The sequence below is a fragment of the Bufo gargarizans genome, chromosome 9 (genome assembly GCF_014858855.1).
Source record: "Bufo gargarizans isolate SCDJY-AF-19 chromosome 9, ASM1485885v1, whole genome shotgun sequence".
Taxonomy (NCBI): domain Eukaryota; kingdom Metazoa; phylum Chordata; class Amphibia; order Anura; family Bufonidae; genus Bufo; species Bufo gargarizans.
Genome location: NC_058088.1, coordinates 7,408,123 through 7,433,384, shown reverse-complemented (window position 1 = coordinate 7,433,384; position 25,262 = coordinate 7,408,123). Strand labels below are relative to the sequence as shown.

The 25,262-nt window shown below is 39.5% G+C and overlaps 1 protein-coding gene across 1 annotated transcript; it reads left to right on the top strand.

Annotated features, from left to right (window-relative positions):
* Positions 1 to 1,249: 1,249 nt before the first annotated feature.
* Positions 1,250 to 24,308, top strand: LOC122946576. Its single transcript, XM_044306297.1, has 11 exons — positions 1,250 to 1,270; positions 1,386 to 1,466; positions 6,824 to 6,901; positions 7,296 to 7,376; positions 7,639 to 7,706; positions 20,616 to 20,805; positions 21,113 to 21,190; positions 21,331 to 21,441; positions 23,756 to 23,773; positions 23,886 to 23,966; positions 24,237 to 24,308. The coding sequence occupies exons 1-11, from the start codon at positions 1,250 to 1,252 to the stop codon at positions 24,306 to 24,308; spliced, it is 879 nt and encodes a 292-aa protein (XP_044162232.1).
* Positions 24,309 to 25,262: the final 954 nt, after the last annotated feature.

Below are 25,262 nucleotides of genomic sequence, written 5' to 3'. Positions count from 1 at the left end.
ATCCGTTCAGGATGCATCAGGATGTCTTCAGTTCAGGACCAGAACGTTTTTTGGCCGGAAAAAATACCGCAGCATGCTGCGCTTTTTGCTCCGGCCAAAAATCCTGAACACTTTCTGCAAGGCCGGATCCGGAATAAATGCCCATTGAAAGGCATTAATCCGGATCCGGCCTTAAGCTAAACGTTGTTTCGGCGCATTACCGGATCCGACGTTTAGCTGTTTCTGAATGGTTACCATGGCTGCCGGGACGCTAAAGTCCTGTTTGCCATGGTAAAGTGTAGTGGGGAGCAGGGGAGCAGTATACTTACGGTCCGTGCGGCTCCCGGGGCGCTCCAGAGTGACGTCAGGGCGCCCCACGCGCATGGATGACTTGACCGCATGGAAACGTCATCCATGCGCATGGGACGCTCTGACGTCATTCTGGAGCGCCCTGGGAGCCGCACAGATGGTAAGTATACCGCTCCCCCGCTCCCCACTACTACTATGGCAACCAGGACTTTAATAGCGTCCTGGCTGCCATAGTAACACTGAAAGCATTTTGAAGACTGATCAGTCTTCAAATGCTTTCAGTTCACTTGCGGTGTTACGGATCCGGCGGGCACTTCCGGCAACGGAAGTGCCCGCCGGATCCTATCAACGCAAGTGTGAAAGAGGCCTAACTCTGTAAAAACTGGTTTTGGGCAGAAAAGCCATGCTTCCTTTGTTCACAAAGGACTTTTACAAACTTTTGAACCCCTGGTCTAATTCGTGCCATTTTTGGATATGTTAAATGTCTGTGTTTACTGTAGTGGTTGTGACATTGTATATTTGAAAAATGATTTCTGTCCTGTTGTCGCCACGTGTATTGGCGATTTCCCTTTGTCCTGAGAGATAATTGAACGGAGCTTGGTCTCGTTCTTGGGGGGATTCACTGTATGCTGTTAGAGACTGATTGCGAGGAGTGTAAGCCGCTTGGGTGCGTTTCCTATTCGTCTGCTAGCAGCTATTTGTGAGGTTCCATTCGGGAGTTTGGAGCATTCCCTTGTATGCCGTTACAGGACATAATAGCCATTAGGTCACATGCAGATGGCATTAGGTCACATGCAGATGGCTTGTCTCATCACTGGTGGACATGTTCTTCTCCTGTTGGGGGAGAGAGCAGAAGTTTTTAAGCTTTACATTACTCCATATACATTACACATTCAGTATAAATGATTTAATTTAGTATATGCTGAAGTAGAGTGTGACACTCATGATATTCCTCAAAATCATGGATGATCTTCTGAACTGTGTACGTCCATATGGTTCTCATGTTCATTGTTTGAATGGTTCACGTTTTGATGTTTTGGTTCTGGTACGGGACATATTGACCCATAATATCATCATCTTGTATTTCTCATGTTCAGAGGGAATCACCAGGACACAGTAAAACACATTCTCAGGAGCTGAAGCCATGGCTGCACCATCTCCAGCACTTTGTGGAAGAGGTAAGAGTCCTACACTGGACTACAGGTGTGACGTGCACTAATATCATCCTGTCCTCCATGGTGGAGCAGAGAAATGAGCCTGGACACATACAGTAGATGAGGTTCTACTGATTAACACAAGTCTTCACATTATGCAATGAACTAATTTAATTGAAAAGACAGAAGGAAGAAAGAACAAAGATGGCAGATAGAGGAGATGACATGAAGATTAGGAATTTATAGTTAATGGTGATTCCTCAACATGCCTAATAACCCTTTACTTATTTTATTGTAGGCATCTCCACAATGTCTCCAGAACACTGTGTTACTATCCGGCTCTCAGCAATCCATATAATGTTTCATCCTCATAAAGCAGTGAAATGCATTTAGAAAATGCTTGTGGTATTAGAGAGAATTGGTTACTGTAAGTGAGGACCAGCCTGGGCAATTGTTTATTTTTATCTTTATTCATAGTGTTTTTAAATAACAAATCCCTTTTTTCTCTGTGCTATTGCCTGTGCTCTAGGAACCCTCCAGTGTGGATAGCCTCTGGCTTTGAGTCGCATGTTAATAGTTTCACTCTCATTTTGAAACAAATAATCCTCACTACAATTCCTTCTCGCACGAATAAATTCTCCAACGGGTATGGATTTAATCGCATGAGGCGGATGGTGACTGTTTGCCCTGAGTATCGTATTGCCTGCTATTGATTTGCGGTAAGTTTTAGTTTGTATATTCTGGTTTGACACACCTGTTAAGGTCAAGTCCAGGTAATCAATTGTAACCGCACTGTGTGAACACACAAAACGCAGGTCATAGGGATTGTCATTCAAGTATTTTAGAAATGAGGTTATGGCAGATACATCGGCGACCCAAATAATGAGCCGATCGTCGATGTACCTGCCATACCACTCAGTCTCCCCCAAAAAAGGATTGTCAGTGCTATACTGTAGATGTAGTGCTCCTCCCAATATGACATGGTAATATTAGCTAGGGAAGGAGAGCACTTAGCCCCCATAGATACTCCCTGTATTTGCAGGAAAAATAGGTAATTGAAGCAGAAATAATTGTGGGTAAGTAAAAATGTTGTTACCTCCAATATATAATCAATAAACTCCTCACTATGATGGCTATACTTATGTAGGTGATATTCCAACGATAATTAATGCAACATATAGAAGGGGAATAGAAGGATACAAACTCACAACGTCAGTAGTTAGCCAAATGTAATTAGGTAACCATTTTTTTATCAAAGAAACTTCTTAAAATGTCTCCAGTATCCTTGATATAACCTGGAACACGTTTTACCAGAGGCTGTAAGATGGTATCCAACCACTGTCCCAATCTTTCTGTTAGGGAACCTATGCCTGATATTATTGGCCGGAGCGGCGGTAGGCTTAACCCTCTTTGTATTTTGGGCAAGGCATGTATTATTGGTGTAATGGGCAACTCCACACACAGATAAACATATTCCTTGTGGGAAAAATATCCCAAATCTCTACCTCTACACAAAATATCCAGATATTCCATTTTATATGATTCTATAGGGTTGGATTCTAATTTTCTGTATGTGGAAGAGTCCATCACAATATTCATCTTCTGTTGTTCATAAATGCCTTTATCCAAGACCACCACCACTCCGCCCTTCTCTGCCATCTTAATGACAATGTCTTACCTATTTTTTTACTCTGTTAGTGCTGTTTTTTGATGTTAGTGAGGTTGAGGGGAGATACTGGAGACATTTAAGAAATTTATTTGATAAAAAATGGTTGCCTAATTACATTTTGTATCATTCTTTTGCCCATCATGTTGCATTATTATCGTTGGAATATCACCTACATAAGTATAGCCATCATAGTGAGGAGTTTATTGATTATATATTGGAGGTAACAACATTTTTACGTAACCACAATTATTTCTGTTTCAATTACCTATTTTTCCTGCAAATACAGGGAGTATCTATGGGGGCTAAGTGCTCTCCTTCCCTAGCTAATATTACCATGTCATATTGGGAGGAGCACTACATCTATAGCACTGACAATCCTTTTTTGGGGAGACTGAGTGGTATGGCAGGTACATCGACGATCTGCTCATTATTTGGGCCGCCGATGTATCTGCCACAACCTCATTTCTAAAATACTTGAATGACAATCCCTATGGATCCCTGTGTTTTGTGTGTTCACACAGTGCGGTTACAATTGATTACCTGGACTTGACCTTAACAGGTGTGTCAAACCAGAATATACAAACTAAACCTATCAATAGCAGGCAATACGATACTCAGGGCAAACAGTCACCTTCCGCCTCACGCGATTAAATCCATACCCGTTGGAGAATTTATTCGTGCGAGAAGGAATTGTAGTGAGGATTATTTGTTTTAAAATGCGAGTGAAACTATTAACATGCGGCTCAAAGCCAGAGGCTATCCACACTGGAGGGTCTCTAGAGCACAGGCAATAGCACAGAGAAAAAATCTCCGGGATTTGTTATTTATAAACACTATGAATAAAGATAAAAATAAACAATTGCCCAGGCTGGTCCTCACTTACTGTAACCAATTCTCTCTAATACAACAAGTATTTTCTAAATGCATTTCACTGCTTTATGAGGATGAGACATTATATGGATTGCTGAGAGCCGGACATAGAGTGGTCTCAAGACGTCCACCTTGCCTCGCGACCTCTCTGTCTCCCTCGCTTTTCACTTGCCATTCCATACGCGATACTACTCAAACGTGGCTGAAATATGTTGGATTCACACGATGCGGTAGTAGTCTGTGCAGAGCCTGCAGCTTTGTAGTCCCTAAAAAATTATTTGTATGATTCTGCCAGTGTTAACCACTTTCCCCATCAAGTCTTATATTAATTGTAATTCTACGGGGGTGGTATATGTTATAGAATGCAGGGAATGCAAGGTATTATATGTAGGATGTACAACGAGGAAATTTAAATCCAGACTCCTGGAAGACTTAGACTATATTACAAACCCTGCGTACACAGACATCTCCAATGCAGAGAGACGTTTTATTACAGCACATGAGAGAAGCTTGAATATGTTTTTTTAGCGTATGCCATTGAACGTGTTTTCACTCCAAAGAGAGGAGGAGACCTGAAGAGGTTAATTGCCCAGAGAGAAGCGTTCTGGATTTTCAGGTTAAACACCAAATTAAAAAAAAGAGTTGATGCTTATTTATTGATCATAATAGTAGTCCGCAATTCCTGGTGTTGTCTTATAGCTGCATTCGCCTTATGTATGTATTCTACTTTTGTTTTTAATCTACTATTTATATGTCATACCCCAAATAACCTGGTAGTATTGGTGGATGTTCAGACACTGCGGTTTTTGTATACAAAAGTTGCTGGATGTTTTTTCTTAATATTTTGTTTCTTAATTTGGAAGATTTTTTGTGAGCCCAGCCATGTTGCATCTATTATGTTATCCAGTGTCTTTTATCCCCCACACATGTTCAGGTTATATGTTATGTACATATCATTTTATAAAGTTTGATGTATTTGCTCACTGAAAACAAAGTTAGCTAAGTGACCCGAACCCCAACTAATTAAATTAGTATGCACACCTGAATTTCTTGTATGTGTGGGAGGACGGAACTGACCTTTTATATATGTTGGTTATTTGGGTTAGTTGATAGTCATGAGTAAGAACATTGCTTGTTCGAAACGCGTAGACTAAAGCAGGAAGTGACGAGGACGTGCTTTATTATCGCCGTAATATTCACTGCTGGAAATAGAGAAACCTTCACTCAAGTATTTATGGTGCTGGATCCACTTTCTCTATTAGATGCCCTTTTTATACCCACTTTTCCCCATGAAACCTTCCTCATCATTTGTTGTCACCTGTTGCGCACAGAATCACCTCCCAATCTTCTTTTTTATTCTTTGGAGTGCCTCAAACCAGTGATCTTTCACATCATTTGTAGGATCTCCCTCTGGGTAATAGACCTACAGACACTACAGCCACCTCCCCCATAACCATGATCACTGCCAATCTTATTCCCTCACCCAACTGTTCTAAATCAGCTTGTCACTGGGCTGTAAACGAGAAGATGCTGAAAAGATAATACTTTCCTAAAGATGCATCTTAGAAGGTCTAGGGAAGATTTGAGAAGACTATTATGCAAGTGGTGAACAAGAAAAGAGACTGCCAGATAGGAACCTGCCATTAGGACACATATAGACGCTGTGTCTCATTTGTCTGTATTTTTTCATTGCCCTTCTGGAAGTGTTCTTCTCCTGCACATTGCAAATTAAGGATAAATTACTTAATTTTGTATATGCCCAAGTAGAGTGTGACTGTCTAATATAGAGAGTGAAGAAAAGTCAGGAACTGCATGTAGATTCTTCACTAAAGATCCTCCAGTAATACAGGAACCCCTGCTATCTACAGATGTTACATGTAATAATACGGAGGTAGTTACTGAATGACGGGAGGATCCTCATTATGTACATAGCTTCTCCCGTAGGAGTTTTCTGAGTGTTAGGAGTCTCCTCCCAGTTACCTGACGTCTTCTTCTCACCTGTATAGTAAGGAAACTGAATCTGTAAGGAGTTCCCACGGCTGCTGTCACTTGTCTCCTGTCATTTCAATTCTGAACGTTAAAGAGAAAACTTCTCCACATCGTGATGGAATGAAGAAATTTCTCTCCTTGAGACTGAATTATAAAAGGAGAAAGATGAGAAGACTTGAGCCAGAGCTGAGATCAGCAGCAAAGAGACACAGGACAACCGGGCAGGTGAGTGTCTTCTCCTGGGTGTATATACAGAACATCAGAGCTGTGGACCTTGACATGATGGGTTTATGTTCAATAATCATATGTATTAATATCTTATACACATGTTCATTGGAAGAGAAAAAAGTCTTCAGATCGGCACCAATACTCCAGACATGGACATCAGACTGGTGGTCTTCTGTATTCTACTTGTAACCGTGACCGGACATCCACACAAGAAGTTCTGCCCAATGTCCAGCTATAACTCAGTATCTACCACTGACATCAAGATGATCAGAGAACTGCAGAATGAACATGTACTGACAGGAGTCTGATTCATCACTATAGAGGCTGAGCCAAAAGTCAGGAAAGAAATGAAATGTGCAAGATAATTGATCCAATCTTTTCCATTTTATATTGTATGCTGGTGGAATGGTAGAGTAACCAACTTTATAGCTGGACTCATTGATCTACTACATTCATCCAGCTACATGTGGTTCCTGTCGTTTGACTCAACCTCTATAGTAGACATCAGGAGTCACACTTTACTAGAACATATTCTCAATTACCGTAAGTCATTACAACATATAATATGTACAATACTAATTACGTGATGTAAAGCTCCAATAAATCCTGTTCTAACCCTCCACAGGAGAAGAACATGTCCACCAGTGCAATAAGATGCTACAAAAGAATGATTAGACACAAGCCCTCTGTTTGTGACCTAAAGGTAAGTACACATCTGGCTGTCTCTTCTTTTGCTCACCAATTTCTTACATAATACTCCTTTAAATTAAATGTACTTAAACTCTGAAGATACACAAGGAACCACTTTAAGGAACCTATAAATCTTTGAACATCTTCCCTTCTACAGCCCAGTCACTGACTGATATTGACCTTGGAGAGAGTAACCACAGAGGTTCTGGTAAATCTGTCCGCGTCTGATGTGCCTGACCCTGTATCACAGTCACTCATGTCGTTCCTCAAAATCAGGGATGATCTTCTCATCTGTGTAAGTTTATATGGTCCACATGTCAATTGTTTGATTGGTTCCTGCTTTAATGTTTCAGTTCTGGTACTGGACATATTGACTTATAACTTATCATCTTATTTCTCACGTTCAGAGAGAATCCCCAGGACACAATAAAACTCCTTCTGAGGAGCTGAAGCCATGGCTGCACCATCTCCAGCACTTTGTGGAAGAGGTAAGAGACGGACTACCGTTATGACATGAACCAAAATCATCTTGTCCTCCATTGTGGAGATAAGAAATTAGTCTAGACAAGTAGATGAGGTTTTACTGATGATCAAAAGGCTTCACAGTATGCAATGAACTGATTTAATTGAAGAGAGAAAAGGAAGAAAGAACATAGATAGAGAAGATGACATGAAGTCGAAGACAAGGAATTTATAATTAATGGTGAATCCATAATGTGCCTCATAACCCCTTTCTTTATTTTATTGTAGGCATCTCCACAATGTCTCCAGGACGCCATGTTACTCAGCCTCATCTTGCTAATGGTTGAAGATGTTGGGTGTTGGGCTCATGGAAAATAACTACAAAGAAGCTTGAAAGAAGATCCACAAGTCTAGAGGATTCAATTTTCAAGCATCCCCCATGAAGTCAGTATTCGTCATCCTATGAGAAATGGTGACTATGAAATATTGGAAAGAGAAACTCTTCAGGAACTTCATTCTCTTTATCAATGTTTTCTGGGGATTTAAGAAAATATTTTTCTTTTGTCAAATTTCCCTAAAAAAAAAAAATATTCTTTGATGTTTTCAAGAAGATTAAATTATATTTTATGTATTTAAATTATTTTAATATATTTATATCTATAATGAATATATTTATTTTATTATATGTTTGCTAATTATGTTTTTAAATATATTATTGCATTTTTTTTATTGGATTTCTTATGTATTTTTATATGAATTTCGAGGAAATTGTAAAATTAAAATTGTTCAACATTAATACTGATCTTCTGATGATGATTATTATTGTTGCCATGAAGATCCATTCTTTCACGATTCCATTCCTGGTGATGTATGATGTCTTTCTCCAGAATGCTCTCTCCTCAATTCTTCATTTATAGTATTTTCCATATAACTATACGATGGTCAAAGTAGATTACATTTTCACAACTTTCAAAGGTATAATTCCATTTCTTTTCCATTTAATTTGGTGCCTTGCAGAAAATTCTATTTTTTTCTGGTTTTAACTCCTTTCGTGCCATTTTTCAATTTAGTTTTTTTCCTCCCTGTCATAACTTTTTATTTGTCTGTTTACATGGCCATATGAAGGCTTGTTTCTTGTTGGACAGGTTGTATTTCCTAATGGCACCATTTAATATTTCATTTTATACATTGGACAGGTGGAAAAAAAACGTATTAATGTTGTGGAATTGAAAACGAACGCACTTGCACTATTGTTTTTACGTTTTTCTTTAGTGTTCACTGTGCAATAAAAATTATACTTTCCCTTCATTTTGTAGGTAAGTTCGATTACAGTGATAATAAATTATATACTGTACTTTTTGTAAACCTGTCACCAATTAATCTGTCCGGGCTCCAGCGATGCGCTCTTGAGTTGCGGCGCGGCTGCTCCGTGTGAGACGCGATGCTGAGCCAGGCCCCCTGTGATGCGCTATGTAGGCCACGTCCCCTGGTAACACGAGCACGTCCATAGTTATGGAGCGCTAGCTGTGTTTCTCCCCAGAGTACATGCACTCTGGGGGAAGATTGAGTTATTGATTGCTTAGGAGTGTTTGATTATAAAATCCGAACCTATAGCTGCATCAATATTCGGGGGGTCTTCCTACACCAGATGCGTTTCGGGACTCTCACTGGTCCCTTCCTCAGTGGTTAAGCCCCCATAGTGTCCGTGCAAGATTTAAATGCTGTGGATCGCATTTGTTCTTGAGCTATCTGAAAGCTGTGGACCGGAATTCGTTCCGATATGTTCTCTATTCGAACATTGATACACATACAGATTAAACTCAAATATAATCAATATATCTTCATATATCGTATGTATTCAATATCTCATAGATACACTGCGACAACGTGTTTCATCAACTTGTATTCCCTATACACTAATACTCCGGAATTATGTGTCTATAAAAAATAAAAATACATATGTATACAAATATATAAAAAAACATGATTAAAAATTAAATAGAGAAAGAGGATAAAATACATTCCACGTGCTTCTGTAACGGTTTTGTCACGCTTGTGGTTCTCATGCGATATTGGTGCGTTTTCATCATATATGGCACACTTGCGGTTTCTATGCGGTATTGATGCGTTTTCTCCATATAATTGTTAATATCAAACAATATAAGTATATATCCCAATACATAGGGGGAATTACATAGGTAAGTAGATAAATAGATAGACCAATAAGTAGGTGAATCTGTGTAAACAGTTCTATAAAGATATATAATATAAATGCATTTTATGCGATATTAATGGGTTTTCCTTATATAATTGTTAATATCAAATAGAAAATTATGAATATATATCCCAATACATGGGGTGAAAAAATGAATAAAATTCAAAAATGTGTCTTGATTGAAGCCTTGACATTTTACTTATATGATCGCCCCCCCAATGCCTTTCTACTCTTTCTAAGGCTGCATATTTTATTCCAGTTGGATCTCTATTGTGTATAAGTTTAAAATGTTTAGACAATGTATGTTTCTCATATCCACATATTCACATGTTCTGAGATCCGCTTTTTCAGGGTTCTCTTAGTCTTTCCAACATTCTGCTTATTACAAGGACATTGTATAACATAAATTACGTTGGCAGAGTCACAAGCTAAACAGTCCCTAATTGTATGTACATATGTGCTAGAAGTTGCTTCTTTTGTCATATTTTTTTAAATTAGACACAAAACGTAAGTTTTTAGTATTGATATTCAGTCCTTCTAAGAAAATTTGGTGCTCCCTTCCACCATATAAAGAAAATATCATCAATGTAACGTTGCCAGAGCACCAGACCTGCCCCCAGCTTGGGAATTATGGTGTCTTCTTCCCAATCCGCCATAAATAAATTGGCGTAACTGGAGGCAAATCTGGTGCCCATAGCAGTCCCCTAAATCTGGAGAAAAAAATCCATATCAAAATAAAAATAGTTGTGCGTTAGGATATATAACCAATTTGTTCCGAAGGTATCTCCTTCTCATTGCTTCCATACCTTGCATATGGTTGGTTATGGTGTATAGGGAATGTACACCAAGTGTACCTATTAACCAATGTCGTTCCACTCGCATATTTTCAACCATTTTAATAATCTGTGTTGTATCTTTAATATATGATTTCATTTTTTTAACTGTTGGCTGTAAAAGCTTATCAATATACTGTGATAAATTAGAGGTTAGGGAGCTAATGCCAGATATTATTGGACGGCCTGGTGGGTTTAACGGGTCTTTATGAAATTTTGGTAAGTAATAAAGTACCGGAAGTCTTTGTTGTGTATCCAATATAAAGGCACATTCCTCTTTAGATAGAATACCCTTGTCAACACCTCTTACAGTATTAAGCTAGTTCTAAATGGTATTTCTTCGTTGGGTCATTAGATAACTTCACATAAGCAGTGGTATCCATTAGTTGTCGTCTGCACTCAATATTATAGTTCGCTGTGTCGAGAATTACCACTGTTCGGCCTTTGTCGGCAGGGCGAATGGTAATTCCCTCTTGTTCCTGTAATTCCCTAACTGCTTTCATTTCAGCTCTAGTGAGATTATTTTACTGTATCTAGGTGTGTCCCTCAAGTTCCTAATATCATGTTCCACACAATGTCGAAACGTCGTCAGTTCTTGGCTAATTTCCTGCCTAAGATATTTTTTGGATCTGCTTTTCAGATCAGTATGTTGGAAATGGTCACTCTTTCCCATTTGTTCCCCTGTTATGATAGGGTTTTTTATAAAGTAGTTTTTTAAGACAAATCTTTCTCGGTAATTTCTCCACACCTATATAGGTGTCAAATTTATTCCATTTTTGAGTGGGGGCAAACTTCAGACCCTTATTCAGTAGACTTTTTTGTGCTGGGGTATGGGTAATCATGCTCAAATTAACTATTTGATTATTGTCCTGACATATTTTCTATCTGTTGTAACCGCTTCCTATTTCTTCCTCCTCTCCGTATCTTTCTCTTCCCCTTTCATGTCTGTGAGTTACATATTGGTGTCTCTGTGGATGGTCGTTCAGTGTTTGATATGACCTTTTCCTTACATGTGGTGTTTTGTGCTTCTGATATGTTCTGGGATAGTTCTCCTGAGACATATGTCTGTGTCTCAGGCTGTAATGGTGAGTTGTCTGTGATTCTATCTGACGTGTCTTCCCAGGTGATTGGGGTGTTTTTTGACGGGTACGTGCTCTGTGGTGGGGTCTTGTCTAAAAAAGGTTGATTCATCAAGGCTTCAAATCTATTCGATGTTGGTTTTGTGTATTTATATTTGTCCTTGTGTTAGTCCCCTGTTCTTCATCTCTATATTCATTTCTATATTCATTTGTCTGTTGATTAAATTCCCCTTCTATTTCTTGACTCCCTTTTCTATTACCATTAGCGCAAAAATTTTTAATTTTTTAATGTATAATTTCCTGTTCAGCTTTATCCAGACTTTTACAGATCCTCTGTTGCCAAATGTCAAACTCCTCATTTTTTGACATTTTAGCAATTTTCTCTTTTATTATATTTATTTGGTTAGTGACCTGATCCAAGAGTTGTGACCTTCTTTTTACAATTAGATTTACTAACGCTAATGATTGTGTATGTAATAAATCATCCCATTCTCTATTGAACTCATCATTGCACAGGTCTTGTGCTGGGGTCTTGTTCAAACAGAGTCCCTTCGGGACCTTCCCATATGGCGGAAGGGAGAAAATGAGCTCCAAATTTTCTTAGAAGAACTGAATATCAATACTAAAAACTTACGTTTTGCGTCTAATGTAAGTAGTTCAACAGTTGAATTCTTGGATTTGCAGATTCAGGTGGAAAATGGGCACCTGATCTGCAATACATACCAGAAGGAAGTCAGTAAAAATAGTTACATAATACACACTAGCTGTCATTTACCAAAATGGCTGCTAAACGTCCCTCTAGGTTAATTTCGACGTATTAAAAGAAATTGTACAAGAGAAGATGATTTCGAAAAAGCGGTAAAAATGAAGCAGCAATTTTTGGTGAAAAAATATCCAACTAATAAAGTAGAAAGTGCATTGACTAAGGTGAGGGACATGAAGAGAGAGGATTTCTTTAAAGATGAAACAAGACCCCCAAAGGATCTTGATAATATAATACGTATGATTCTACCATATAATACACAATATAGGGAGATCCGTAAAATAATTAAGAGACATTGGCACTATGTGAGGAAAGATAAAGTTATAGGCCCAATGATGTCTGATAATCCATCAATAACCTTCAGAAAAGTTCAGAATTTGGGCCTGAAAGTAGCCCCCTCAATCAAGCCAGTAAAGAAAAAATATAACTCTATACATCAGTGGGTCAAATCCACAGGTGTGGAAAATGCACAAACTGCACTATTACGTCTTTTCCCCAAAAACCTATGACGATAGAAGCAACTTCTAGCACATATGTACATACAATTAAGGACTGTTCAACTTGTTGTGACTCTGCCAACGTAATTTATGTTATACAATGTCCTTGTAATAAGCAGTATGTTGGAAGGACTAAGAGAACCCTGAAAAAGCGGATCTCAGAACATGTGAATAATATAAGAAATGGATATGAGAAACATACATTGTCTAAACATTTTAAAGTTATACACAATAGAGATCCAACTGGAATAAAATATGCAGCCTTAGAAAGAGTAGAAAGGCATTGGGGGGGCGATCATATAAGTAAAATGTCAAGGCTTCAATCAAGACGAATTTTAGAATATAATTCTATAATACCTGAAGGTTGAAATGCAGAATTGGAAGTGTTCGGTTTCCTGTAGATTCAGGGCGGGTGCCCCTCGCAACTGTTTACACAGATTCACTTATTTATTTATTCATTTTTTTCACCCCATGTATTGGGATATATATTCATAATTTTCTATTTGATATTAACAATTATATAAAGAAAACCCATTCATATCGCATAAAATGCATTAATATTATATATCTTCATAGAACTGTTTACACAGATTCACCTACTCATTGGTCTATCTATTTATCTACTTACCTATGTAATTCCCCCTATGTATTGGGATATATACTCATATTGTTTGATATTAACAATTATATGGAGAAAACGCATCAATACCGCATAGAAACCGCAAGGGTGCCATATATGATGAAAACGCACCAATATCGCATGAGAACAGCAAGCGTGACAAAACCGTTACAGGTGCATGTGGAATGTATTTTATCCTCTTTATTTAATTTTTAATCATCTTTTTTTTATATATTTGTATACATATGTATTTTTATTTTTTATAGACACATAATTCCGGAGTATGAGTGTATAGGGAATACAAGTTGATGAAACACGTTGTCGCAGTGTATCTATGAGATATTGAATACAGACGATATATGAAGATATATTGATTATATTTGAGTTTAATCTGTATGTGTATCAATGTTCGAATAGAGAACATATTGGAACAAATTCCGGTCCACAGCTTTCAGATAGCTCAAGAACACATGCGATCCACGGTATTTAAATCTTGCACGGACACTATGGGGGCTTAACCACTGAGGAAGGGACCAGTGAGAGTCCCGAAACGCATCTGGTGTAGGAAGACCCCCCGAATATTGATGCAGCTATAGGTCCGGATTTTACCAATATATCGGAGCACTCCGCAACTTCATGAAAGGACCGTACCTACCAACATCACCGTTGCGCGGCTTGCAAACAATTGCGGCACCTAGCTGATACCATCCCCCAGCGTACGAGAGCAAACAGAAACTTCACATCTGCGGTAAGATCTCTACAAGCTGAGTAAAACGTGGGACGCCACGGCCGGCAAGTAACTGAGATCCCTCAGCAACTAACTGTGAGTCAGTACGCATATGGGGAGAATACAAAGGGGAGATTGCCGTATCATATGTATGAATGCAGCGTGTTTAAAGGTACCTAGGCTGATAACAAACTAAAAGTAAAAAGGATCTTGGATACTTACCAACCTACCGTGAACAAGTCACACTGGATACCAAATAAGTGCCACCAAAAGGACATAAAAAACAGTTACAGATATAGACCATCAGAGGTTGGATTTCATTGTGGAAGTAGTGTTGCATGATTTTATATTTCATATACTGACTATGAATTGTCTATATACAGTCAGGTCCATAAATATTGGGACATCAAACACAATTCTAACATTTTTGGCTCTATACATCACCACAATGGATTTGAAATGAAACAAACAAGATGTGCTTTACCTGCAGACTGTCAGCTTTAATTTGAGGGTATTTACATCCAAATCAGGTGAACGGTGTAGGAATTACAACAGTTTGTATCTGTGCCTCCCACTTGTTCAGGGACCAAAAGTAATAGGACAATTGGCTTCTCTGCTGTTCCATGGCCAGGTGTGTGTTATTCCCTCATTATCCCAATTACAATGAGCAGATAAAAGGTCCAGAGGTCATTTCCAGTCTGCTATTTGCATTTGGAATCTGTTGCTGTCAACTCTCAAGATGAGATCCAAAGAGCTGTCACTATCATTGAAGCAAGCCATCATTAGGCTTAAAAAACACAACAAACCTATTAGAGAGAGAGCAAAAACATTAGGCGTGGCCAAAACAACTGTTTGGAACATTCTTAAAAAGAAGAAACGCACCAGTGAGCTCAGCAACACCAAAAGACCCTGAAGACCACGAAAAACAACTGTGGTGAATTCTTTCCCCAGGGAAAAAAACACCCTTCACAGCAGTTGGCAAGATCAAGAACACTCTCCAGGAGGTAGGTGTATGTGTGTCAAAGTCAACAATTAAGAGAAGACTTCACCAGAGTGAATACAGAGGGTTCATCACAAGATGTAAACCATTGGTGAGCCTCAAAAACAGGAAGGCCAGATTAGAGTTTGACAAACGACACCTAAAATAGCCTTCACAGTTCTGGAACAACATCCTATGGACAGATGAGACCAAGATCAACTTGTACCAGAGTGATGGGAAGAGAAGAGTATGGAGAAGGAAAGGAACTGCTCATGATCCTAAGCATACCACCTCATCAGTGAAGCATGGTGGTGGTAGTGTCATGGCATGGGCATGTATGGCTGCCAATGGAGCTGGTTCTCTTGTATTTATTGATGATGTGACTGCTGACAAAATCAGCAGGATGAATTCTAAAGTGTTTCGGGCAATATTATCTGCTCATATTCAGCCCAATGCTTCAGAACTCATTGGACGGCGCTTCACAGTGCAGATGGACAATGACCCAAAGCATACTGCAAAAGCAACCAAAGAGTTTTTTAAGGGAAAGAAGTGGAATGTTATGCAATGGCCAAGTCAATCACCGGACCTGAATCCGATTGGGCATGCATTTAACTTGCTGAAGACAAAACTGAAGGGAAAATGCCCCAAGAACAAGCAGGAACTGAAGACAGTTGCAGTAGATGCCTGGCAGAGCATCACCAGGGATGAAACCCAGCGTCTGGTGATGTCTGTGCGTTCCAGACTTCAGGCTGTAATTGACTGCAAAGGATTTGCAACCAAGTATTAAAAATTCAAAGGTAATAGTGGCTCACTGTGCCTTTAACAAAGGAGTGGTGCTACAAAGCCCTGTTGGTCCACCCAACCAACGCAATAGTATATAAGGAAAGTTAAAAATTGGGCTGAGCACTTAAATACTGGAATAATGCATGTATAAGGTCGTAAATTATTTATTTTCTGCAAAGCATACACAATAAAAACAATATAAAACTGACATATGTAACAATTACGGACATAAAATGTGGACATAAAATAAACTCTGCATAAAATGGAGCCAATCAATTGTGGCGATAATAGTTAATCCTCTCACATGAAGGGGTTAAATACATGAAGTAGCAAAAATCAGCAGGTTTGGTGTGTGTATCCACCTCAAGTTATAATGATGAGTGTGTATCCACCTCAAGTTCAGTTTGCCAATGTCATTACTTGATTAATCGGCAGGTGTGTTCCTCCACCTGTAGGGATGTACCCACTCTATTTCAAGACAGATTGGTAAAAAATGAAGCGGTCATAGGTAATCTGAAAAACAATCATAAATTAGGCGATATGACAGAAGGGTTTGCGGTATATATGTGGTGTCACACTGTACCGCGCTGCCTAAAACACCTTTTACCTTTCCGGACAGCTTCTTTGAAGAATCCAGATTGAAAGATACCCCTCTGGAACCCCACCGACTCCTTGGTGTTGCCGGACACTGGCTGCATTATACACCTTGAGATTCCTGCAATACTCACCACAAACCTGGTCAATTGAGGATCATATAAACTGGCCCGTTCACAAAGGACACTTACGTCAATAGAAGCCGTCCGGAAAGGTGTTTTAGGCAGCGCGGTACAGTGGGACGCCACATATATACTGCAAACCCTTCTGCCATATCGCCTAATTTATGATTGTTTTTCAGATTACCTATGACCGCTTCATTTTTTACCAATCTGTCTTGGAATAGAGTGGGTACATCCCTACAGGTGGAGGAACACACCTGCCGATTAATCAAGTAATGACATTGGCAAACTGAACTTGAGGTGGATACACACAAAACCTGCTGATTTTTACTACTTCATGTATTTAACCCCATTAACTATTATCGCCACAATTGATTGGATCTATTTTATGCAGAGTTTATTTTATGTCCGCATTTTATGTCCGTAATTGTTACATATGTCAGTTTTATATTGCTTTTATTGTGTATGCTTTGCAGAGAATAAACAATTTATGACCTTATACATGCATTATTCCAGTATTTGAGTGCTCAGACCAATTTTTTACGTTCCTTATAAGTATTAAAAAGTGAAAGTTTGATTTATGATTATTATTCTGTCCTATTACTTTTGGTCCCTTAACAAGTGGGAGGCACATATGCAAACTGCTGTAATTCCTGCACCGTTCACCTGATTTGGATGTAAATACCCTCAAATTAAAGCTGACAGTCTGCAGGTAAAGCACATCTTGTCTGTTTCATTTCAAATCCATTGTGGCGATGTATACACCCAAAAATGTTAGAATTGTGTCCATGTCCCAATATTTATGGACCTGACTGTAGATACACATGAATTGCTTTTTATCTCTTTAGCGCAGACCTCTCTAGAATAATTCTCTCTCTCTCTCTCTCTCTCTCTCTATATATATATATATATAGATATGAAAAATGGCGGCACTGACTACTCCACGGAAAAAATAGGGTGCACGTTCCAGGGGAATCGACTCCTTACCCCAATCAATGGATCCGGAAAAAGGACGGCACACCGGTCTTGAAAAAGTAAAAGTGGTTTTAATCAACCTTGCGGTACAACGTTTCGGCTCCAATACTGAGCCTTTCTCAAGCACCTTGAGAAAGGCTCAGTATTGGATCCGAAACGTTGTACCGCAAGGTTGATTAAAACCACTTTTACTTTTTCAAGACCGGTGTGCCGTCCTTTTTCCAGATCTATATATATATATATATATATATACAATTTTACCATCTACTGATCTTTTTGTTATTTATTGATTGTGGTTTTTTTGTTCATCATATTTACTGAGTGTCCAATATTAAGAGCTCATTGCCATATATGTGATTATATATGCCTCCTTCTTTTACATTCTTATATTTTTATCAGTTTAGTTTTACCAATAAATGGATTCTTTTATTTGAAAATACACGTCTCAGTGTGAGTCCAGAAAGAGTGCCAATCATCTACTGAACTATTTCTATGTATTTAATGTTTTTGAAAGGTGAAGCCACAAAGAAAAATACATTTGGCTGTTATGACATTCAGTGATGGGATAAAGTATTTAATATTTTAATTATTTGGCCATTTTTAGGCGTGTTGATACCTATTTTTTTTTTATTGTCTTTTATTTGTAAAATAAGGAAACAGGCTAATATTTTTTAATTTTTTTCTGTTTTTGTATTTTTCTGTTTTATTTTATTTAACTTCATTTTTAACCACTAGGGGACCTTAAAGGGGTTATCCAGGAGATGATACTTATGACTTATCCTCTGAATAGGCCATCAGTATCAGATCTGTGGGGGTGTGACACCCTGGACCCCCGCCGATCAAATGTTATAAGAGGCCTTGAGCGCCACAGCCTCTTACTAGGCTTTTTGTTCAGCTGTATATATAACGCTATGGCAGCATATTCTTCAATTCAGCAGACGCGTTTTCGAAACCAAAACGGTTTCTTCCTCAATGGATTATATATATGTTGGTTTTGAAACGCGTCTAGTGAATTGAAGAATATGCTGCCATAGCGTTATATAGAGACCTACAACAAAACACTGAGGCTAAATAGCTGTAGTTAAAATACAGATTTATTGGAATATATTAAAAAACATACAAAAATAGATGACAAACGTAAAAACACTGAGTGCAGTACACCACTGGGAGATGTATATCATGGGTATGACCAAAAGAGGAGGGAGCACTAAAAATAACCTACTGAATGGGCATCCCTACATATAAAGTGCAAAGTGCTATGCTAATAGTGTGCAATGAAAGCCCTGTTACAAATCAGAGGCAGTATCCCTACCCTACCTATAAATACAGAGTAAGATATAATATATCCAAGTTATGACATACCCTTAAAAAGATGATATCTCCTCAGAAAGACTGCACACCCTGACGCGCGTTTCGTTGGAACATCTTCATCTGGGGGCTCCTCTGAATAATACACCCACAGACACTAAAGCCGAAACTCTTCCCCTACCCTGATCATTGTCAGTCTCATCCCTAACCCAACAGTTCTCTCATCAACAGGTAGACTGGGCTGATGTGTTGTAGATGCAGAGGTTTTGTTTCGGACGCTATCATAATTTCATTCTATTATTTGTATCATCTATCCATGGGAAATATACTGGAATGCTTTTTGTGTAGGACAGTAAAATAAAAAATGTCACAGATGGAAAACTGGAGTGATGCATGTACGGCGTGGTGTCATTACATGCTTTATTATTGCTTTAACATGTTCCATTGTGTTTTATTATTACAGAGCAATGAGATTATACTTAGTGTCACCTGTGGATGGTTTTTGTATTTGGTCGTTAAAGGAATAGTAAATCCTTAGTGTCCATTAGTATCCTGGAGATGCTGGAGAGAAACCTCGTTGTCTATATATGTCCAGAATAATTTATCTGCTCCTGGATGATATTGGTGCACGTTACCTCTGTAGATCAGCGTCAGACCCTTCCATATTCCACAAAGTCATGGTCATGTTGCAGCCATGGCTTCAGCTTTTCAGAAGGTATTTCCCTGTGTCCTAGTGATTCCCTAAGAATGCAAGTAATGGGTCAACCAAAACATCAAACGACGTCTCATGCAAACAATAAATATGAGAACCATATGAACACAGATCAGAAGATCATCCTTGATTTGAGGAACATCATGAGTGACTGTGATCCAGAGTTAGGCACAGCAGAGGTGGGAAAAATTTGGCAGAACGTCCAATGTCAGAATCAGATCATCGGTCTGTAAACGGGAAGATGTTGAAAAGATGATAGTTCCTAAAGATGTATCTTAGAAGTTTTAGGGGAGATTTAAAATGACTATTATTTAAGAAAGTGATGGACAAAAGAAGAGAATGCCAGATATGAACTTACCATTAGGTCACATACAGACGATTTGTGTCTCATCATTCTTCTATAGTATTTCATTGCACTGCTGGACATGGTCTTCTCCTGTGAAGGGACAGAGCAGGAGTTTTTTAGCTTAACCTTACATATTCAGTGTAAATGACTTCCTATAATATATGCGTCAGTGGAGTGTGACTGCTGATTTCTAATATAGAGAGTGAAGAAAAGTCAGGAACTGCATGTAGATTCTTCGCTAAAGATCCTCCAGTAATACAGGAATTACTGCTATCTGCAGATATCAGATGTAATAATACGGAGGTAGTTACTGAGTGACCGGAGGATCCTCATTATGTACATAGCTCGCCCTGTAGGAGTTTTCTGAGTGTTAGGAGTCTCCTCCCAGTTACCTGACGTCTCCATCTCACCTGCATAGTAAGGAAACTGAATCTGTAAGGAGTTCCCTCGGCTGCTGTCCCTTGAATTCTGAACATTAGAGAGAAGATTTCTCTACATCATGACAATAAAGGAATTTCTTTCCTTGAGACTGAAATATAAAAGGAGCAAGATGAGAAAACTTGAGCCAGAACTGAGATCAGGAGCAGAGAGACACAAGACAACCGGGCAGGTGAGTGTCTTCTCCTGGGTGTATATACAGAAGATCAGAGCTGTGGACATTTACATGAAGGATTTTTGTACAATAATCATATATATTAATATCTTATACACAGGTTCATAGGAAGAGAAGAAAGTCTTCAGATTGACACCAATACTTCAGCCATGGACGTCAGACTGGTGGTCTTCTGTATTTTACTTGTGGCCGTGACTGGGCATCCACACAAGAGACGCTGCTTGATGTCCAGATATAAATCAGCATCTTCCGCAGACATCAAGATGATCAGACAACTGCAGAATGAACATGTAAGGAGAAAGTTTGTCTTCTACTGACAGGATTTTGATTCATGGCTATGGAGGTCGAGTCAAAAGTTAGGAAGCAAACCAAAACTGCAAGATAATTCATCCATTCTTTTCCACTATATATTATATATACCATCTATATATACCATCTACTTGCGGTCCCTGACTTTTTGACTCTTGACCCTCTATGTTAGACATCAGCAGTCACAATCCACTAGAACATATTCTGAACGAAGTCTTTACAATATATAATATGTATAATACGCATTACATGATAAAAAGCTTCAAATCTTGTTCTGACCCTCCACAGGAGAAGAACATGTCCACCAGTGCAATGAAATGCTACAAAAGAATGATGAGACACAAGCCTTCTGTTTGTGACCTAAAGGTAAGTACACATCTGGCTGTCTCTTCTCTTGCTCACCAATCTTGTACATAATACTCCTTAAAATGAAATTCACTTTAACCGTGAAGATACACAAGGAACCACTTTAGGAATCTGTAACTCTTTCAACTTCTCTTCTGCAGTCCAGTGACCGACTGATTCTGACCTTGGAGCGAGTTACAATAACCACAGAGGTTCTGGCAAATCTGTCCACGTCTGCTGTACCTGACCCTGTATCACAGTCACTGACAGGGGCGTAGCTATAGGCTCATGGGCCCTGGTGCAAGAGTTCAATTTGGGCCCCCCCTACCCCACAGCAGAAGTATATGCCAATCGTCCACCAGCAAGGCAGCTGGCACTGGGATCTCCATGTTATTGGTCAGTTAATACAGGCTGTGTGGGTCCATTGGAAGCTATCCAAGGCATCACAAGGAACTGCTGTTTGGCATTACATTTGTTGTAGTTGTGCATTGTAGATGTAGCAGAGATGAGTTTGTCACTTGCCTAAGATTGAGGGGGGGGGGGGGCAGTTTGTCACTTGCCCAAGACTGAGGGGGGGGGGCAGTTTGTCACTTGCCCAAGACTGAGGGGGGGGGGGGGGGGGGGGGCAGTTTGTCACTTTCCTAAGGGGGGCCTTCCAGGCTGTGCACATTAATCCTGGCTGATCGATCGCTGCCTGCTGCAGTCACATGATGCATGATGAGAATACTGAGATTTCCTAAAGGGTGTATTGACTGGTCTGGTCTGGGCTTATTATCACGATCTCACCGGCGCTCCCACCAGGCGGGTCAGAGCCCGGATTCACTCAGGACAGACACAAAGTCGCAGTCACTCACTCACTGGACCGACCGGACCAGGACCCCGGTCAGTCGGACGCTCACCTCAGTAAGTCAGTCAGGTCAGTCAGTGTGTCTCGCAGTCGCAGTCACACTCGCAGGATAGGAGAGCAGTGGCGTAGCGTGGGTTGCCTGCACCTGGGGCAAGCCAAAAATGGTGCCCCCCCCCCCTACCCCGGGCACGCCCCTTTTAACAAATACTGTAGTAGATCACTAGAAGTCCTATGTAACACAGTGATAACTCTCTGAGTACAGATAATGTTGTAGATGGGTGTGAGGCCCCAGAATTCAGAACACACACAGTGTTACCTGAAGTCTGGGGCCGGGCTGAGGCAGTGTGGGTCAAATTCTATATACCCCTTACCCTACCGAGAAACAGATATGTGCATGGATAATATTATTACAGGAGAATGCCGCACCATACCTGTTACATCCAGTGACGTCTCCTGTGATGTAGACTCTCCTCGACGTCTTCATTCAGAGATAAGACCACCATGATACCTTCTTTCTGCCGCTTCTCGTCTCTGCAGAGTTTCACAGAAAAAAATTTAGGTTCCTCACTTTACTATAAACCTCTCCTTCCTGGTGTCTCAACAACTCCTCCTGCTGCCCCCCAATATTGTGCTAGAGCCAGACAGATAGTCCCCCATTCCCCATAATATTATTCCCCCTGTATATTATAATGGCCCCCACTTTATTATTAATATAATGGCCCCCTCTTTATTATTAATATAATGGCCCCCTCTTTGTTATTAATATAATGGTCCCCTCTTTGTTATTAATATAATGGCCCCCTCTTTATTATTAATATAATGGCCCCCTCTTTATTATTAATATAATGGCCCCCTCTTTATTATTAATATAATGGCCCCCACTTTATTATTAATATAATGGCCCCTCTTTAATAACAAAGAGGGGGCCATTATATTAATAACAAAGAGGGGGCCATTATATTAATAACAAAGAGGGGGCCATTATATTAATAATAAAGAGGGGGCCATTATATTAATAATAAAGAGGGGGCCATTATATTAATAATAAAGAGGGGGCCATTATATTAATAATAAAGAGGGGGCCATTATATTAATAATAATGTATTGTCCCCCTCTTTATTATTAATGTAATGTCCCCCTCTTTATTATTAATGTAATGTCCCCCTCTTTATTATTAATGTAATGTCCCCCTCTTTATTATTAATGTAATGTCCCCCTCTTATTAATACTATGATGTCCACTGAGTACTGTCAGTGGTCCTCCTCTCGTGCCCCCAGTGCCTCTGCAATAAGGGTAGAACGTAGGGTACATAAAAAAAATAATAATAATTAATACTTACCTCTCTCTCCTTCACAGCTTGTGGCATCCTGGTACAGGCGGTCACCAATGCCTCGCTCACTGTGCCTTCCCGCGCCGCGTCATCGCGTCATCTCGCGAGATCCGACGCAGGAGGTCACAGTGAGGTACGTGACTAAGTCCTGCGTCGCACCTCAACTGAAGCCGCTCCCCCGGCCCCTTCTCACTTCAGCTGCCCTGCAGTGCGTGTCACGCAGGGCCTCTCCTCTCGGCCTCCGCTCCGCCCCCTGTAAATCGTATTTTAGTTATTCAGCTGCGGCTGCGCTCTCCTGGCGTGAGGGGGCCCTGTGGGCCCCCCTGACTCAGGGGCCCGGTCGCAATTGCGACCGCTGCGACCCCTATAGCTACGCCACTGGTCACTGATGATGTTCCTCAAAATCAAGGATGATCTTCTGATCTGTGTAAGTTTATATGGTCCTCATGTTCATTGTTTGCATGATTCATGATCTGATGTCTTGGTTCCGGTATGGGACATATTGACTCGTAAATTATCATCATTTTTCTAATATTCAGAGGGAGTCACCAGGACACAGTAAAACACCTTCTGAGGAGCTGAAGCCATGGCTGCACCATCTCCATCACTTTGTGGATGAGGTAAGAATCCAATACTGGCCAACAGATTTAACATGCACCAATGTTATCCTGTCCTTCATTGTGGAGCAGAGAAATCTGGACATGTAGAGTAGATGAGGTTTTACTGATGATCAGAGAGCTTCACATTATACAATGATCTAATTTCATTGAAAAGACATAAGGAAGAAAGAACATAGATAGAAGATAGAGAAGATGACATGAAAATGAGGAATTTATAGTTCATGGTGAATCCACAATGTGCCTAATAACCCTTTGCCTATTTTATTCTAGGCATCTCCACAATGTCTCCAGGATGCCGTGTTACTCAGCCTCATCTCTCTTTGTTATTTTCAAAAAGATTAATTTATATTTTGTGTAAATATTTCTATAATTTATTTGAATATATTCATATCTATAATTCATGTATTTATTTTATTATATTTTTGGTTATTAACTTATATTATTATATTATTTTATGTTATTTATTGGAGTTTTTTCATTGGTTTTGTATATGAATTTCAAAGAAATTGTAAAATAAAAATTGTCTAACATTAATACTGATCTTCTAATGATTATCATTGGTGCCAAGTCTTCATGGTTTCTTAAAGGGAGATCTTTCTTCCAGGCATCACCCTTTTACATGTGGAACGCAGACAGTACCATATCGTCAGTAAAGTCTAATAGACCTTGGTGACTGGCTACAAAGTCTGCTCCAAGTGGGGTTGTATTCTGTTAGGTCTTTTGGGCCATTATTGTGTGAGAGCATACCACATCCCCCAGGGGATTCTCTCATCTGCTTGCACTTCCACCCTCATTTCCCTATCCCACCTTCCCTATCCTTGTTTTCCCCTGTTGAGCACAGTATCACCTCCTCATTTTTCTCCTTTGGAGATCCTCAAACCAGTGATCTGTTCCGCTATTTCTGGAGTCTCCCTCTGAATAATCCACCCACAGACACTACTGATGGCTTTTCCAAAACCCTGATCACCATTGCTCTTATTCCCTGCCCAGAAATTCTCTCATGAACAGGTTGACTGGGACGATATTTTGTAGATGCAGACTTGTCTGTCCCAGGTTTTGTTTCGGATGATATCATGATCTGTATGTGACCTAAAGAAAAGTACACATCTAGATGTCTCTTCTGTTGCTCACCACTTTCTTGTATAATATTTATCTCCTAAAAAGCCTATTTTTTCCTCCAGACATACTCAAGAAACTAGTTTTAGGAAATAATAGTGATTTTACCATTATTTCTTTTGCAGCCCAGTGAACATCTGATGTAAGTACATACGTATCTAGCTCTCTCCTCTCTTGCTG